The sequence below is a fragment of the Gymnodraco acuticeps genome, unplaced genomic scaffold (genome assembly GCF_902827175.1).
Source record: "Gymnodraco acuticeps unplaced genomic scaffold, fGymAcu1.1, whole genome shotgun sequence".
Classification (NCBI taxonomy): Eukaryota; Metazoa; Chordata; class Actinopteri; order Perciformes; family Bathydraconidae; genus Gymnodraco; species Gymnodraco acuticeps.
Window position 1 is genome coordinate 663550 of NW_022989867.1, and position 19698 is coordinate 683247.

A 19698-nucleotide genomic window follows, 5' to 3' on the forward strand; every position below is an offset into this window, starting at 1 on the left:
AAAGAACTATATGTTGCACAGCATTCCACTAATTTGACCTTTTTAGAGTGGTTTAGAAAAAAAAAACCACCTATGGGGTCATTTGGGTGTATTTGCCTCTATCTCTGGAAACCATTGGTCGATTTTGGTGATTGACACCTCTTTTGAACCGTTAGACCCAATAGAATCGAGGAGAAGTTCCTAAATCCACCTACACATTACCATTGAGGAGTGGTGCGCACGCAGTTTGCCCAAACCGAAAGCTACGTTACGCTCTGAAAACTGAAAATTAGGCTTATTGATCATAAATATTACGATGAATTATCAGTAATCATTTCAAAGGGACACAGAGACATTGGATTAACCTTCAGCAGCGTTTATCTGCATTTTAATGCCCTTGAACACAACTTTTGATCAGAAAACAGCAAAGGTAAGACGTATTTGCCGTTTTGGCCCCGTAAAGTGAAGTTGTGTGTTGTCTTTGCTGGCTTTCGCTGCCACGAGTTTTGGTCGCACAGTGATGATACTCATACCATTCGAATCACAGCTTTCAGATGATATCTAGTTCTTGTTATTATCTCCGCGAGTTCGTATAATTGAGCGATGATGAGGGTACCCTTCGATTCTGTGTCACCTCACAATGTGAAACGATGTCATGGATGTGCAGAAAAGATAAATAATAAGGTTTTGTGAGTGAATTTCGGTGCGGTAATCTGTTAGCATTGTTCACTCGTTGCTAATTCAGAGGCTCAGTGTTAGCATTGTGGGTTTTATTTTGAAAATTAAAAAAAGTAAAATCTAACTAAAATCAGTTAGATGAGTTTCTTCCCGTTACATGGATATAAAACATTCATAGTTTATTAAATGAACATGCCCTCAGACACTGTTTCCTGCAAGATGTTGCGGCAGTGCCCCGGTACCAGGGTCTCTCGGGCTTAACAGGTTAACAGTCTTATCGCCTGTGGGATGAAACTGTCTCTGAATCTGGTGGTTGTAGTCCTGATGCTGCGGTAACGCCTGCCAGACGGCAGCAGACTGAACAGTTTGTGGCTGGGGTGATGGGGGTCTTTTATAATCCGGAGGGATTTCTTCCTGAGCCACTGGGAGTAAAGGTCCTCCATGGATGGCAGCTCCGTCCTGGTGATGTTCTGTGCAGTTTTCACCAACCTCTGTAGAGCCTTACGATTGAGGGCGGTGCAGCTGCTGTACCAGGCTGTGATGCAGCCAGTCAGGATCCTCTCTATGGTGCACCTGTAGAAGGTCAGGATCCTCTCTATGGTGCACCTGTAGAAGGTCAGGATACTCTCTATGGTGCACCTGTAGAAGGTCAGGATACTCTCTATGGTGCACCTGTAGAAGTTGCAGAGTATCCTGGAGTCCATGTTGAACCTCCTCAGCCTGTGGAGGAAGAAGAGCCGCTGTCGAGCTTTTTTGGTGATGGTGTGAAGAGTCCATGTTTGACCTCCTCTCTGTACGCCGTCTCGTCGCCGTCTGTGATCTGGCCGATGACGGTCGTGTCGTCAGCAAACTTCACGATAGTGTTGGAGCTGTCTGGGGCCATGCATGTCGTGTGTGAACAGGGAGTAGAGGAGAGGGCTGAGCATGCAGCCTTGAGGGGCTCCGGTGTTGAGGATCAGGGTGGAGGATGTTTCCCACCAGCACTGCCTGGGGTCTGCCCGTCAGGATGTTCAAGATCCAATCACAGAGGACGCTGTTGAGCCTGAGGTGTCTGAGCTTGATGACCAGCTTGGAGGGCACAATGGTGTTGAAGGCTGAACTGTAGGCCCATTCCCAAACCGCCCCCCTACACCCTACCCCTCCGTTTGCGCGTTCACGCGGAGGGTCCGCCATATTGAGGGCTGTTCCAAAGCAACGAGTGTGGAGGGGGAGTGGTCTATCAAGCCCTCAAACAGCGAGTCTGCAGCGGTGCTGACTTGAGACCGGTCTCTACCTGACCGGAGTCACGCTGTGTGTGTCCGTCAGGAAACACGCTGTTTACAAGTAGTTCCAGCAAACATCCACTGATAAATTGCGATGTTAACAACCTCATGATAACCTCATATGTTTTTAACTTAGGATCATACCTGTGTTTAGTCTAGAAAAAGGTAAATGTGTACATTTTATTATAAAGTTGTGTATATTTACAGACCGTTGCAAAAACTAAGAAGCTTATAAACATCAGGTTTAAAACTAAAAGAGCTTTGAAACACAATGAAAGATGTTTGGAGTTTTATTCGAGTTATTCATTTAAACGTTTTGTCTAAGAGATGCTGATTTGAAACCGTTGTTACATACAGTTACGGCATTTCCTGTTTCTGCCGGAGAGAGGGGAGGCCGTCCCAAAGCTTGCTGCTGTATTTACTCCCTCCATCTGACAGGAGGGAGCCTCGTTGAGCTGCGAGTGTGGCTACAGACGGAGTTCACTCCATCACGGAGGGGTAGGGTTGAGGGAGTGGTTTGGGATTGGGCCGTAGTCAATGAACAGCATTCTCATATATGTGTTCCTCTGGTCCAGGTGTGAGAGGGCAGTGTGGATGGTGAGGGCTATGGCGTCGTCTGTGTGAAGTTAAACTTCTGTTGTTGCAATGTTGAGGTAGAAATGAAGGAGTCTGGAACGTCGTTAGCCAAAGCACTGAGAGTTTATTGAACACAGTACAGCAAAATACGGCCGGGGAGGTCACTCGGTTTCACACGTCCTGTGCACCCACCAAGCCATCTCTGCCCCGGAATAGCCCCAACACCCATCAACATGAGGAGAGGCGGGCTCACAGAAGCCCGCGTTTACCTAATCAATAGCAGATGGGAGACAATAATCTACTTGTCTTAAGGAAATGCAGACAGGCCTGGACCCTTCCCCCACGGATATAGGAGAAGCGTTTGACCTGTGACCTCAATTTACAGAGGAGTTTTTGACTGATACTTACAAACAGATGTTTGCAGTATCACAGATTCTAAGAAACTCTATAATCAAGATCAGATTAAAATATTCTCTTACAGTCACTCTGTGGACATACAATGTTGAAACGATACCCACATAGAATTTTTCCACACAACTCACTCGTTGTCGCTAGGGCTGCACGATATTGAAAAAAACTGACATTGCGTTTTTTTGTTCCCCTGCGATATATATTGCGTTTTTTTTAACCTATTAAGCCCCAAGGTCCCGGCGGGTACTTTATTTATTTTTTCACGACACTGTGTCTCAGGGGATATTAATATTTAAGAACCTATTAATGTGTTATACCAGATTAACGGAAATAATCTCAGCTAATTGACGATACAAACCATTTTTACCAAAACAAAACACAAGTCTCATAAGAAGCATCTAAATTACCCCTGAGCGAAAAATGCTAACGGACTTTGGCACAGAACTCAAGATAAAAGTACCCTTATTACTTATCGTAGCTGCACATACAAGATATCCGATTAAAACTGAGGTTCCACAGATTATTTAGGTATATAGTATCATCACTGAGTCATCCGAACTCGCGACAGGGGAAGCAAACACAGACATCACAACACGTACCTTTACGGAGCTTCTAGGGGAGATCGTCTCACCGTAGCTGTCAATCTGATCAAAAGACGTGTTCAATGGCATTAAAACGAGAAAAAACTCGGCTGAATCGGTTAATCCATAGGTTTTTAACATCTCTTTATAAAACAATTATTTCATTTATAATCCATAATTCCATTTTTATGTAAAAATCGCAGAGCAAAAGTTAGCTGCTAATGCCACCAGAGTGGCTGCTGCTTCCGGTCTTGGCTATGCGGCAGTCTAATACACACATTACCAAATAAGGAATGAGAGTGACGCGTAGCCAAAACCGGAAGCTGCATACACTCTGGTGGCTACCATTAGCAGCTAACTTTTGTGCTCTGATTTTTACATAAAAATGGAATTATGGATTATAAACAATTGCTTCAAAGCCACAGATACATTATTAACCTATGGATCAACCGATTCAGCCGCGTTTTTCTTGTTTTAATGCCATTGAACACGTCTTTTGATCAGATTGACAGCTACGGTGAGACGATCTCCCATAAAAGCTCCGTAAAGGTACGTGTTGTGATCTATGTTTGTGATGTCTGTGTTTGCTTCCCCTGTCGCGAGATCGGATCGCTTAGATACTATACTTAAATAATCTGTGGAGTCTTAGCTTTAATCGGATATATTGTATGTGCAGTTTCGATAAGTAATAAGGGTATCTTTATTTTTGAATTCTGTGCTAAAGTGCGTTAGCATTTTTTTTTTAAATGAATCAAACCGCACGTCCCTGCGGTGTGAATATCGCGCATGCGCATATCGCGGTTATCGCCATGACACGGTATATCGTTCAGCCCTAGTTGTCGCTGTTGTAGCTGTCACACTATGAGCTGCATAGGTTGATAGACTCCTCTCCAATCAGCTTCTTGTGCTAACCTGTTGCTAAAGTTGAGCTTTGGTTCCTCATTACATGGATCCATCTACATTGTGTGTGTTGTGTACCATAACCTGGTTGTTCAACACAAATACACAAACTACTACAGCCTTACACTGCAGAGACACTGATGGGAGACAGTGTCACCTCTGGAGCTTTGCATCTCTCATGCGGCTTTCACACCAGCGCTTTTCCCTTTCTTGCTCCGAGCGGGAGCTTTTCTGGTTCAGCTCCGGTTTCCCTTTTCTGCTCCCGCTCTGTTCACACCGCCCAGAGCTGCCGCTGCTGCGTCATGACGTCACCGTTTACGTGCCTGCTTCATAAAATCCAAACCGCGCGGATATCCCTCACATCGACAACAACAACAATGGCCGATTGTATTGAAGCACTGTTCGCTTTGGTTATCCTTTTACGAAACGAAATGGAAGGCATCGGACGACTTTACAAGGGATGACTTTACTTGGAACTTTACAAACATCACATGCGAAATGCAAGACTTCTTTGTGGTCTTCAGCATCTACTTCAACGACGAATCTGCCCCTGCCCCCGCCTCGACGTAAGAGAGACGTAAGCGTCGCCGCCTCTTAGCTCCGAAGCTCTTGCCTCTAGACCGACAATTTTTTGGAGCTGGAAGTGAACCGGATTCCGGAGCTAAGAGGCGGCGCCTCTGCGGTGTGAACAGGAAAAAATGGTACTTTTCAGGCTCCAGCTCCGAGCCGGAGCTGAAAACGCGTTGGTGTGAAAGGGGCATCAGAGACTGTAGAATGTTATTTGGTTCGGTGCATTTGAATCATGAACTGTAGATATAGCCTACATGTCCATCAATCAATGAAACTCTGTACCAGCATACTGGCTATCAATACTAAACCATTTATGGCTAATGGAGGCACGGATGAGGACACAACATCACCCCGAACAACACACTGTATTATACACGGTACAAACAAGGTTTCTGCTAAAACCATAATTCAAATTCAAGTCCAATACATAAGGGATTCTTAAGGCTGATAAAGCCATTTGAAACTTTAGAAATATATCAGATGTTAGTAGTCTTTGAAATTCTTCAATAGCATAAAAACACATTTTGATAAAGATCGCTAAAAATTATTTTATTTATTTATTGTTTACCCATGGAGACAATTGTTTCTAAATGACCTGTGTGTGACATTGTTGTACTGCAATCTTGTTTCTTATCGACCAGCATATTTGTATATATTCATATATATAGTCCAGCTCCTTTTGACAATATTCTAAACTAGCATTAGCATCTGGTAGCGGATGTACTACAGAAGCAATCCACATGAGCTACTGCTGCCGTGTTTTCAGAGAAAACAAGTTTGTTTGAAAAAGAGAATAAATGCTGGGGGTCATCAGCATAATTCCCAATATGAAGAAGAAAAGGAGTGGGTCAATGACGGAGCCTTGTGGAGCCCCTGTATTCAGTGACAATTTATTAAAGATGTGTCTGAAAACACCAACGTGTTGACACAAAAAACTGACATATCAGCCTCAGGTAAACACAAACACACAGTGCATGTATGTGCATATGTACGCACAAGGCATCACACTGATGCATGCTCAGCTAACTGTAACAGTAGGCTCACACCCTGCTGCCGTACCTGACACTGTTCCAACTGACAGACAGTTTACCCAGAAGCAACAAAGTGTGAAATGTGCTGATAGTACTGACAGCTCTGCACCTCGATGTCTCTGTTTTATACACACACTGCTATCCTGCTTATGCTCTGCATATATTACCTGCCTCTGTCTAACAGAAATACCAGGAATTCTAGGCTTCATCAGATGCTCAGTGGAATGACAAATGTTTCACAAATCCAGATACTAATATTGTGGTGTTGGGGAGGAAAGATGCATCTGTAGCTTTCAGCTCTTAGTATATTTTCATATTTTATTCCAGTTTATGATTGGCTTAAATGTGTTTTGTGCTTAATGCTTAGCAGAGCTGCTTCAATAATAATTATCATTTTTGCCTTACATTTATTATTATGTGCTACAATATATCTAAATTAAATTATTTTAACTTTCTGGCAAGTTAATATGATACAATCCACTCTCTTATCATATAAAGATTCACAGTAGGCAGGGCTCAACGCTAACTTTTAAAAGTGGTTGCCAGGCTGGCAACCAGGCCTCATTTGGTTGCCAATACGGTTGCCATTTTTAGTCACCTTATATTTTAAATAATTAAGATACTATACAGTTATACATCAACTTAATAATGAAAATGTGACAGAAAATTATGTTCAAATGCTTTACAATAAATAATTAACGCAATTATTTGAAACTTAAGTGGTAGTAAACTTGTCCACCCTCAATTGCTGGTATACAAAACACCAGTTGCGCAGCTGTTGTCATGTTCTTCACAGATCCCTCACAAATGAATTGAGCAAGTCACTAGTTTCTTGGTCATCCGTTGTCTCCCTTTCAAATGTGGGTTTTCCTGACCTTTGTGCGGACCCCCACCATAGATCCATTGGCCCTTCAGCATTGAAGTCTTGGATTGACCAGACTAATACTTTTCTAATGTTAAATAAATTAAAACCATTCACAGTTAAGAATTAGATATTAATTATTAATGCTGTACCTTTAATATGTCTAACTATATTTAAAGTGTGTTACCTTTTTATAGAAGTGATTATATGTGTGTGCCAATATTTTCCTATGGTAAAGTTTCGTTTTGCACTTTTATTTTGGTAGTAATAAGATCGGGACTCTTATTTTGAAGGAAGTTTTACCAGAAGTGAATGGACAACGGAGCAGAATGTTTCGCCTCCCAAAGCTTTACACATTTCCTCTTTGCTTTTCGTTCGGGTTCACCTTGCGCTTCATCAGTTGAATCACTTTGAACATTCGTTTGAGATGTTGACCTGGCAACCGTTACTGTCGAGCCCTGGTAGGGTAACATTTTCTTAGAAACAGTGTTTATCTCCAGGTAAATGTCACACATCTCACAGACTCACACTGAGTTAAACACATACACACAAAACTTGACTAAAGCCAAGCATTTCATATTGTATTTTGGCCAATTTATGATAATTAGCTCCATATATAATTGAAGTTATATGTGATATTAGAATTTAGGGTGGCAGTAGCTCATTGGGATTATTTATAAAGCCTTGCGTAGGATTGACGTGGGAAGGTTGCTTACGTAGGACAAAGCAAATAAATACGCCCAGACATTTTCCGATTCACAAAACATTGCGTACTGGCGAGGAAAGTGTGTACGGCACTTCCTACGCCGGTTTCCCTTTATAAATCACAATCAACTCGAAATGTGGCGCAGCTTTTCCGGGCTTCACGTAACGCCCATATTTGCCTATAAATAGTGAAAGAAACGCCCATTCACTAAAAAAGACATCTCAAACCGTCAGATTTTGGTTATTTTGGGGAGGTGGAGATAAATCATATTGTTTGGTGGATGCAGTTTGAACCAGAGTAGCAGCATGGAGGTCGGATCGTCACCAAAATAAATAAATAAATGGCCCGAAAAAGGTTAAAGACAAAAAAATACACATAGCCTTCCTCAGGCAGTGTGTTTGTACCGGGGACAGGAGACACCCCCTTGATGAGAAACTGTAAGAAATGATCGGGGAATACCTCCGGAGTGGAGTCATGACGACTGGATCTGAATTATTTGTTTGTATTTGGTGGTTTGTCTTCCAGCTGTCAATCAGCAACTATATATCCATAATCCACCAGTTAAAGGAAATACAACTAATGTGTTGTGTTATATTAGCTGTACAATTTACTATGGTGTTCTATAGTTTCCATACCTCCTGTGTTTTACGAGCGACTTATCAAGTAGGCTATTGGCGAACGGCATAAAACATTATTAAACATGATAGTATATAAAACCATGCTCGTATCTACAACCTATAGAAATGCAAAACGGCGTCAGTTTAAAGTAATTCTGTCCTCCTGCTTACCGCATCATTTATGAGAATACATTTCTTAACAAGAGAACATAATCGAGGTGTGATCAATAACATTTCCGTATTTATTTATTTCTCCAAGTTATGTTTTTGTGTGCATCGAGGAGTCTCAAACAGGCGTTTGTTAAATCATTTTAAGATTGGCTTTAATCAATGTTTGAAAATGAATTCTTCATATGATAAATGAGAGGTAACATTTTATTTATGGTATTATTTCCACACATTTCTCTCTATTCTTCCTTCTGCCAACGGTGTCGCAGTTTCTCGTCTCTCCCGTGTGTGTGCTTAGTGCGTACGCATGGGTTAGAGTTTGCGTGGAGGACCGCACGTTTTTCCGTCAAGTTTGTTTTTTATAAATCGCAAACATTGCGTAGAAACTGGTGTACGCCATCTTTTGAGCGTACGCACCGTTTATAAATGAGACCCCTGGCCAATAGGTCTTTGAGCATGACGCCGTACCACAAACTGCTCCAGGGCTCCGAAAAATGGAAGCACCTTTGTTCTAACAGCTCGTGTTTATTGTTTGTGCATGTATGCATTGTGTACATAATGTGTATCGGTCCTGTTTGCATGCGCATTTAAACTGTAAACAACAACAGAGTGAAAACTGAATTTCCCTTGGGGGATTAATAAGATATGATTTCTTCCGAGGTGATGGCTGTCATTTAAACAAATATACATAAACTAAAAAATAAGAAGCTTACATAATGTAAACCAATCATATATTATTGACAGCCACTTCGCTGCCTCTGCCACGAGAGCCGTGCTGCAATTTCACTGAGGAATCATGAGAAGGAAAGAAGAGAGTTGCTATATTTTGTATATTACTTTTGCATGTCATGTTTCCATATTGTCTTGAAACAGAGACAATGACCTTGTGTGATGTTAGCTTGGTGATCGTGCAAACTCAGCAAGTAGTAGACGCAGTAAAAAACGACTGCTGAAGTCTCAGATTGAGACAGGTCAGACCTTCAGTTTGGATTCTGCTTTCTTTCATAGTTTTGTCCATAATTTCAGGTCAAACCGAAACTGAAGACTAAACATCCCTCAGTGCACAACTACAGTACAGTACGTCAGAGTTGAAACAGGAAGTCAATCTGTAAACTGTGCTGGATGTTTATAACAGACACTTAACTGTTTCCTTTCCTTTTTTCATTCCAGTTAAGCTGACTAGCCGGATTTGTAAGCAACATATTTTAGTGAGGCTTCGAACCAATTTTTAGTGATGTCACCATGTTTCAAGCTGTTATTTTGATTGGTTGATATAAGTGATGGGGATGAATTATCTCAAGTTATAATAAATCTGAATTATCCTAAATATATTAAATTATTTGAGTGACCGAGATCATGTAAGTGTATTTCAAGTGTACTATGTATTAATGTATTGAGCTGTACTTAAATCAGGTTTTAAAATTGTTTGACTGAAAGAGATCATGAAATGTTATTATTTGTTTATTGATTGTTATGACCCTGCCTGAGGACCACAGATGGAGATTAGCTATTAGCTATAATCTGGCATATTGCATCTCTTCTCTTTGCTGAGATTAATGTTTTTGTATGCATGGTCCTTCTATAAATAAATACAAATATAAAAAAATATATTAAACAAAATAGTTTTCTTCTTTTGATTTGACTGTGCCGGATTGTTGTATATGGGCTTATTCGTCTCACTGTCCTTACGTCACAATGTCACTGAAAAAGCACACGGCTCCCTATGTGACTGAGCGGACCCTGCTGTTGCCCCTAGCAACTCTCAACCAACGTGAAGAGCTGTGGGAAATTGAGATGCAAGGTGTGTGTGTGTGTGTGTGTGTGTGTGTGTGTGTGTGTGTGTGTGTGTGTGTGTGTGTGTGTGTGTGTGTGTGTGTGTGTGTGTGTGTGTGTGTGTGTGTGTGTGTGTGTGTGTGTGTGTGTGTGTGTGTGTGTGTGTGTGTGTGTGTAAGAGAGCACTGAGATGGAGGAAGGGGCTTATATATCTAAGCAGCAATGATTAATATTGAAGTGAAATGCCTTACAATTGCAAATACCCCCACACACACACACACACACACACACACACAACAGTAGGAATGCACAGGCTAAGCAGTCCCTGTACATCGCCTCAGGAAACCCCACCTATCCTATAGCAGGGTATTTGAAGGTGGCATTTGTTAGTGTGTTTGTGTGTGTGACAAGCACAAACATAACGTAGCCCAACATGGTGACACACAACACACACATTTAGCATTGTAAATACTAAACCACAATCAGCTAGGATGAACACACACACACACACACAAACACACACATATATGTATGTATTTATGTATATGCCCCGCATGCGCTTATTGAATGAGATGCATGAATGATCGTGCAGACACAATCACACACATGCACACACACCTGAATCATGCATGCATGAATGTAAAAACTGTTTGCCTGCATTACATTTTAAAACTGAATTTATGTATTCCACATGTGTCCATTTAGGGATCACACAAACGGAGGAGGCAGAGAGGAGAAAACACACAGTCAGCATGACAAGCACTTAACCTTCTCCTCTGTGTCCTCTCACACACTCACAGTGGACACGCTGCTTTAAATAATCCACACACCCTTCAGTGCTCAAACTGAATCACCTGAATATTTGTGTGATTTTTTCACGTTTTAAATAAAATATCCAAACATGATTATTTTTTGTGAGACAATACTGAACCGCAATGTTATATTTAGATTTTAAAATGTTGTACACATACACAGTTGGCATTGGGATATCTTTTTTTTTTAATCCTCTGGAGCAGAGAGAGGAGCTGTGGATTATTGTTATCAATACATCAGTGTTTCTTAGGGTCAAAAACACTAAACTCACATCATAAAATCAAAGCATTTAGTTTAATTAATAAAAGAGCACATGTTCAATGTGAAAAGTGACAGTAGATATAGATTAGTTGCAATTTGGTGCTATATATAATACAAATAATAATAATAATAAACACCTTGAATTTCAGGGGGGGCGCGGGGCTCCGTTGGCGGGGTGCAGCGCCCCTCCAAGACAATGGTAGGGGAAACACTGACATATGTGTGTGAAACCCTGAGACTGACTCCTCTCATCAGTATGGTGATTGAATGTCAAATGTGTATCAGATAACAGTGAGCTTCAAACTTTCTAAAGTTCAATCTGAATGTTAATGTATTTTTTAGAGGCCACATTTTGCTTGTTTGTGGTCTGCAAAGGCTAAAATCCCACACACTCCCCTCCTGCCGGAAATGCCTCCATTGGACTCCTCGGTTTACTTCCGCAACATAGTGACATCACTAAGCAACACTCACGCTTCTATTCGCTAGCACTAAAACACATTGATTTGTGATAGGCAGGACATCTGTAAGCGGTTGACCAATCAGAGCAGACTGGGCTCTGGTTTCAGACAGAGGGTGAAAAGAGGTGCTGCAGCACAGGCAGGATGAGAGAAATAAAGAGCTTTTTGAACATTAAAGCATGGAGACACGTCACAGTAGAGACACTACTGGAAATGAACAGAATAGGGCCCCTTTAATGTGTTCTGCTTTGAGCTTGTGAAATCAGGTTTCTCGCTTCCAATTCTATAAATATCTGACCCAGCCCTGCTCTCTACTGCTACAGTAGACATGTGTGTGAGTGTGTGTGTGTGTGTGTGGTTTTGCACAAAACACATCCTGTTTCTTTCCCCCTGTTTGATCGGAAAATTAAACCATGCTCAATTGAACATGCTCCAGAAACACACACACACACACACACACACACACACACACACACACACACACACACACACACACACACACTGTTTCTAGGAACAAACCTGTCATGTAACATGTGCGTCATGGAAAGCACGGCTGTGTGTGTTTGTGTGGGATGTGACCAGGTCAGAGGGATCATGGGAACGGTTGCTCAGGCAACTAGGATTCCACTGGGTAATACGCAGGTGTGCTGATGTCACTAGTTTAAGTACAGTTGACAGAATGAGGGAGCAGTACATGGAGACATCTGCCACACCAACAGTGACCCCACTATCACTCAGGAAAGTAAACAGTAAACACATTTAGAATTATTTGTTTGTAACCATGTAGCTGAGCCAACACTAGCACCATGAAATCTTATACCGCAGCCAAGAAAAGAAAAGAAACACCTCGTGTCCTGTACTGATATATAAAGGTCCAATCCAAAATTCCATTTATTATCAGAGAACAACTCAATTAAAATTAGCCGACCAATGGCGTATTATACAGCAACAATTTGGGAAATCACCACAATGGCAATCCATCCAAAGTTGTTGAGATATTGCCGTCTATGGAGCCTTAAGCATGACTTAACACACCAACACATCGAAAAGGTCCCTTATGCAGAAGCTCTGACTCCAATAGATAAAAGCCAATAGGTGATTAGTATCAGATCAGCTGATTAGCCGCTTTGCCGTACTTAGTTCCCAGCACTTAGTTCCCAGCACTTAGTTCCCAGCACTTAGTTCCCCGATGGAACTAAGTACAGATCGCGTTCACACCGGAATAAGTTCCCTGAGGGAAGATTACGCAAATGAAGCCGCTGACGTCACTTCTTCTTCTTCTGCTTTGGGTTTACTGGCAGGCCGCAAACAACTTCACAGCGTATACTGCCGCCCGAAGTCCCCGGCCGGAAGTCCCCGGAGTTGGGGACTGAGAGACTCCCAGCAGCTTCTACTGAAGCCTTCCGAGTAAATCAGCAGAACGCCGACACCTCCTCATCTCCACCGCTCCCATGTTTTATTTTGTGTTGCCATAAGTTAGTCTCTCTGCGTTGGTGCGCGGGGCTAATGCTAATAATGCTAATAATGCTAATGCCAGCTAATACAATGGCGGCTTCACAAAACTTTTCTGAGTTTTACGGGGCGTGGTTTGTAATTAACCCAGCCAATCAGAAATTGGAACTTCTTTTCTCCCCAGGAAAGTACCTGCTCTCTAGCAGGGACTAAAAAGTTCTCATGAACTAAGTTCTCTTTTTGGTGTGAACGCAAAATCCCAGGAATTATCGGAACTAAAAGGGAAAAGTACTCCGGCGTGAAAGCGCCTATTGATATCACTTGAAACCAGTGACCAGGGTATCCCTAGCCATTTTTGGCCAAATCAATGACCAATCAGCACACTTCACAAGTTACAGAGTGGTGCAGTGATCACGTATTTTCAATGAGGTAACCGGAAATGGTTCAATGCTAACTCATTTCTGGGATTTAGGAAAAAATTCTGCACCATTCTATTGCCACATAACTAATGGAAAACAAACTGAGCACATACTGTGGAACACAATGATCCCAGCGGGGCTATAGTGTAGATTTCCTCAGAAACTACATTGAAGTATTTCTAACCACTGGCAGTAACAGTGTGTTCAGCACATCAAAATGATTCTGAAAGTTAAAGAACATTTTACCACTGAGATCTCACAAGCTTGTGGAGAGAAGCACCGAGCTGAACATTTGCTTATATATTTATATCCAAACTTCTGTGAGCAACACACAGCAAATTCTTTGGAGAATGCAGACCTACTTAATGTCTGCCTGCCGGACTGAATGCTGTCAGAGAAGATGGGAGTAGTCTTAAAATACGCACACGCACGCACACGCACACGCACACACGCACACACACACACACACACACACACACACAACAACAAAAATAGATGCATCCAATACATTTTGGGTGCATCACTTTTATGAAGCACAGTTTCTGCCTTTGCGTTACACAATCTGCTGCTCTCTGGCAGGATCACACATGCTTTGCTTGAAACAAACCAACACGCAGACACACAAACACATATCTTCAGTGTGCCTCATGAAATAGCAGGAGGCAGCAGGTCCATGTGTGAAAGCCAAGTTTAGCGAATCAGAACACATCCTGCCACAGAGAGCGGGAGCCGCCTCTGCACCTTCCACACGGCATCTCACATGAGTGGAGACGACAGCCATGGAGAGCAGCCACATGCACACCCACTGCTCTATTTCCAACATCAGTTACACCTCCATTAAAAGAGACAGGGTCGGCGTTAACCCATTCAATGCAGGCCTTGATAAAAGAGCAGCAACCACCACAGACAGCTGTCAGTCAACCAAACACCTGAAAGAATACCTGTCTACGCCTTAATATCTTAATATATTAGTGTTATAGGGCCAGGGTTTACTAGCTATTATTGGAACTACAAGCTATGGCCAACACAATCCAAGGACAAAAGAAGACTGCATGTATGGAACGGTTTTATTGTTAAGGGTGTGTCTTGGCCATCTTATTAGTATAGGGCAGTGTTTCCTAAAGTAGGGGGCACGCCCCGCCTGGGGGGCGCAGAGGCATGACAGACGAGAGACGAGAGACCAGGAGGGAAAATTGTTAGACTTTTTTTTTTTATTTCAATAAAATCATAATTTGGAAAATTATTGTTTCGAAAATAATATGATACAGTATAGTACAAGTACGTCTGGGTCTCTGTGTTTCATTCAAGCTCGGCTCTGTGTGTGCGTGTGGAACGAGCCATTTTGTGTGCGCGAGCGAGAGAGCACACCGGTACCGGAGATCGTAGTTGTTAGCTTCTGGTGCTAGCGAGCTACGCTAACGGCCCGTCCACACAGCGGCGTGCGTTGAAGCTTCCAACGCTTCTGCCCATTCACTTTGAATGGGGTGACGTCACTTTTAGCCGAACTGCATTTTGGGAACCGACGTGGAGCGTTGCTGGCGTAGCTGGCGTCAAAAGTTGAGCAATGTTCAACTTTTGACGCCTCGACGGAGGCGTCAGCCAATGAAATCCCGTTTATGCAAATCAGCCAGTACAAGCGCTAGCCAATCAAACCGCGTGTATGCTGGGAGAGACTACGCAGGTCATTTCCTCATATTCAAAAAAATGGAGGGAAAATTCATTGTAGCGGTAGTGAATCACCCGGTGCTGTTTGATCAGTCTCTGTTCATCTACCGGGATACAAACCGGAGGAGCGAGGCATGGAGGGAGGCATGGAGGGAGGTGGTAGAGACAGTGGGTGAAACTGGTAGGTTTTCGCCTGTTTGGGGATTTTATATCCAGTTTACTTCGTTTTAACATTGCTATTGCTTTGTATGTCGGGGGCGGGAGATTCATGTGATTGGTTGTTGGTCGCGTTGCTCGCAAAAAATCCCCAAGCTTCAGACACGCCCACCGCCAAGCGTCAACGCACGCTGCTGTGTGGACGCTCCGTAACGGATATAAGGAGCTTTTTCCACAACAAGCTGGAGGAGAGTCCTCTCCTGTCAGACTGAGAGTCTCAGTGAGCTAAAGGACTCTCTGAGTGTTTAGATAATTCACTTTAGTCTAAGTTATCTCTGTGGGTCTCAAACATTTTGGTCACCATTAATGTAAACAATTATTTCCGAGGCACACGTTTATATGATCATTATAGTTATAAAAAAAACAAGAGAATAAATGAAAAATAGGTATGAAATACTATATGACAGTAAAAAAAGAATAAAGTTTAAAAGGGTGATTTGTAAAATATCCATAAAGAAAAAGTAAATCTCTTTACAGTTCTGTTTCATATGGATGTTGAGAGATGTATCCATAGATCTCTTCATTTTGCTCTCAAAGTGCACCAGATTGATGCTTTTTACTTCAATATTTAAAAAACGAATCTTCCCGGGGGAGCTTGCCCCCGGACCCCCCTATGTGAGGTCCACATACCACCTATAAAAATAGCACTTGACCCCTGCTTACACCTATATACCGTGAGCTGACTGTCGAGCCTTCATTGTAACAGTCGCGGGACCATTGTGTATATGCGTGGGGAGTGTTGCAGTAGAAAGTTCCACTGTAGCACCCGGTACATTAATGGGAAACCCTAAATGTTTGAGCACCCTCTATGAAACGTCAAGCTACCCCACAGCACCCCCAAAATAAATCACTGGCGCCGCCACTGAGCCTGCAACCCCGTTGTGAAGAAATGTGCAGTGCCCAGCAGGCTCATTGCAGCCACTAATGCTGTGATAAGAAGACACACTTTTTTGCCAAATATCAGCATTTTCTTTCTTTTCCTTTTTTCTTGCACAGATTGCAAAGTGGCAAAGTATTATAACTTATTGTTCTAGCAAAGGGATTGCACAATTGTATTATGTATTTATTTTTTGAGCACATTATGGAGCATTGTTTTATTATCACTGTTCTAGCAAAGTGATGTTTTTATTTTTGTTAAAGGAATGCTCACGTTCATATTGATGTATTTTAATAAATGTTAACTTGGCCCATTACGTGACTATTTGTGTTGGGGGGGCCTGACTTGTTTTTGTTATATTTGTGGAGAACACAAAACAGGTTTCAATAGTGGCAGAACTGTCCCCAGGAAAGAAAAAGAGAACACAAACAAAAAACTGCACAAGGGGAGGAAAGAGGTTACAAGACAGAGAGCTGGGCATCAGATAAATCAGCAGAAGACAGAAAGGAAGTAAACACCATAGGGAACAGCAGAAGAAGACAGACAGGAAGTAAACACTAAATGACACTTCGCATCAGGAACCTGCTCGTCCTATCTATGTTCTTGTTTTCCTTAATACCCAGCTCTCTGCACATTATCCCTGGCTCAATCAGGATAATGAGTGATATCTAAATCATGTCCAAAATGTACTTTGCAATATTTCATTATGTGAATTCTTTACATGCCACTAATCGCAGTGCACAGCCATGATACCTATAAAAGCTCCTGTTCTAGTGTTGAAGATAACATTTTGAATGTACTTTTTGGCTACGATTGAAAGTACAGATTTAACTCATTCTGACAGCACAAGAAAGATTTAAAAGCATGTAGCACAAAATAGAAAGTGCAAACATGCAGAATTCACTGTGAAATCCCAATGAAGATCTCTAGCGTTAGCAATGAATCAGCACATTGTAAAAGCTGTGCTCATCTGCTTGTTAATCAATTATTAACACACACACACACACACACACACACACACACACACACACACACAATCAGGGACCTCCAGGCAGTTTGTGAAACAGATCCTCAGGAATGTAATAAAGCACAATAGCAATAATTTCCTACAGCATTTGCAGCCCATGGGAGATGTTGTGTAAAAGCAACACATGACATGAATCCATCCCTAACACAGTATTATCAGCTGTCTAAAGGTGTTGCCTGCAGACAATAGCTCTGGCTCTACACAGGCAGACTGTTAAAGGTGCTCACACCAAAGAGCCTCACTAAACTGGCACATGAAGTGGAAGTACTCTGATCCTTTATTTGAGTAAAGTAGCAATACCACAATCTCAAAATACACCATTACAAGAAAAAGTCCTGAGTTGAAAATGTTATTTATGTAAAAATATAAAGGCATCATCACTCAGCAAAGTGTATAAAGTATCAATAATTAAAGGAGGAACTATGCTAAAGAAAATGTAAATATATTAAAGTACCTCAAAATCATACTTAAGTACAGTATTTGAGTAACTGTACCTTGTAACATTGCACCACTGGTTATTCCACACATTTGACAAACATTGAGATGTACTTTATTCCAACATAATGTAAATATTTAGCCTTGCTTTTACAGCCATTAAGGTTGCTAGCTATTTTAATAAACGCAGGTTAATGGAAGTTGACATTGAAATGATTGCAGTGCTGCTGTGTTGGGAGAAGTACTGAGATCCTTTACTGTAGTCAAAGTCAAAACACTATGGTCTTAAAAAACTCCACTACAACAAAATTCCTGTTTTCAAAATGTTACTTAAGTAAAAGTAATCAAGTAGTCAAAAAGTTAAAGTACGCATTATGCACAATGATCCATTTCAGAATAAAGTACAGAAATATGATCAGCTCAATGAACTTCAAGTGTCAAAAGTACACGTTATGCAGAATGGCTATTTTCACAGTATTATATTATTATGGTTATTATTTGATCCTGTTGTTACTGTATACATTTAAGATAATGTTAGTAATGTAGTTGGTCAATGTGGACCAAATTTAGATAATAGAATGACTGTGTAGATTAGTAGTAAAGCACTGCATTATCAGCAGAGCATGTGTAAAATGTAAAATATTGGCCTCTGAAATGTAGTGGATTAGAATAATAAAGTAGCATTAAATGTAAATACTCAAGTGAAGTACAAATATGTAAAAAGTACAATACTTTAGTAAATGTAGCCTACTTAGTTACTTTCCACCACTGTGTATAACTGGGTGTGTGCTGCATTGAATAATGGACGTGTTAAGTCTTGCTGTGCTGTGTAGACAAATAGTCTCTGGTATGAAACACTTGGGGACATACAAATAAGACATGTTGGGAGCCCCAGGGCTGACATACTCACAGGGACAGACATCTTGCTGCTGCTGTCACTCTCTGGCTTTCAACCGCACGGTGGTCCTTTTCCCAAATTGCTACTTTTCCACAAGAACGAGGGTTTCTTCAAGTGTCAGTCCTGCTTCAGCCAGTCCATACTGCACCCTGTGTGAGAGGCAAACATCCAGCTGTAGGGCGGTGTGTGGCTCTTTGACTTCAGAGAGCTAGCATATGTCTCATCAGCAGAAGCAGCAGTGCGGCCGCATGAACGTGCAGCACAGCCGGCTGTCTCTCCTCCGTCTCCCGCCTTCCCTCTATCTCAGCCGCTCCTCGCTTCGTTCACGAATTCCTTCACGAAACCCTTCAGAAATGCTTCAAGAAAAGCTTTTAAACGACGAAGCGACGAGTCTGGAGGTCAAGCGACTTCCACCGTTGTATTGACAGCCGGTCTGAACCGTGAATGAGGCCGGAGAGAACCGCCTCTGTGCCGCGGTGTGCTGCCGCGCGTGCCCCCACATGGATGATCCAGTCCAGCCTTAAAGAGACCGCCTGCTAGCTACCCGCCGCTACACGCATACTGTACACTCCACATCCTGCACTTAAAAACCAACTGCACGGTCCCCCCTTAAAGGAACACACTAATGTGTTGCATGCTCATTTATTACACTTGATTTATATTGCAGACAACTATTTTGCTAATGTATTTAGGGGATTTGAATCACACTATGGATTATATGCACAGAACAACAGTACTACTCTTAACATGATAGGGGAGACTGGGGACGGATGAAACACTTTTTGCATTTCTCTCAGTTTATCGGAGACTTTTCGGTCTAGACCGGTATATTTAATTTAAATATGCTTATTTCCCATACCATTTATAAGGATAACATATAACATATCATTCAGTATTTGTCTGCAACTGACCCTTACCCAGGGACAGTTGCAACATGTTTAAAATACATTACAATAGTTGTAATGAAATCATTATTTAACATTATATCGTTTCCTTACCACCCAGGTCACGGAAGTCAACACAACTATGATTCCTACTATAGTTAGGATACATTCATTAAGGT

The 19698-nt window shown here is 41.8% G+C and overlaps 1 protein-coding gene across 1 annotated transcript in view; it reads right to left on the reverse strand.

The window, feature by feature from the left end:
• bcar1 (BCAR1 scaffold protein, Cas family member) overlaps positions 1-19181 on the reverse strand; it is a 116531-nt gene extending 97350 nt beyond the window's left edge. Inside the window, exon 1 of the mRNA XM_034196271.1 lies at positions 18648-19181. Coding sequence (XP_034052162.1) covers positions 18648-18659 — 12 coding nt within the window. The 5' untranslated portion in view covers positions 18660-19181. The remainder of the gene's footprint in view (positions 1-18647) is intronic.
• Between the last annotated feature and the right edge of the window lie 517 nt (positions 19182-19698).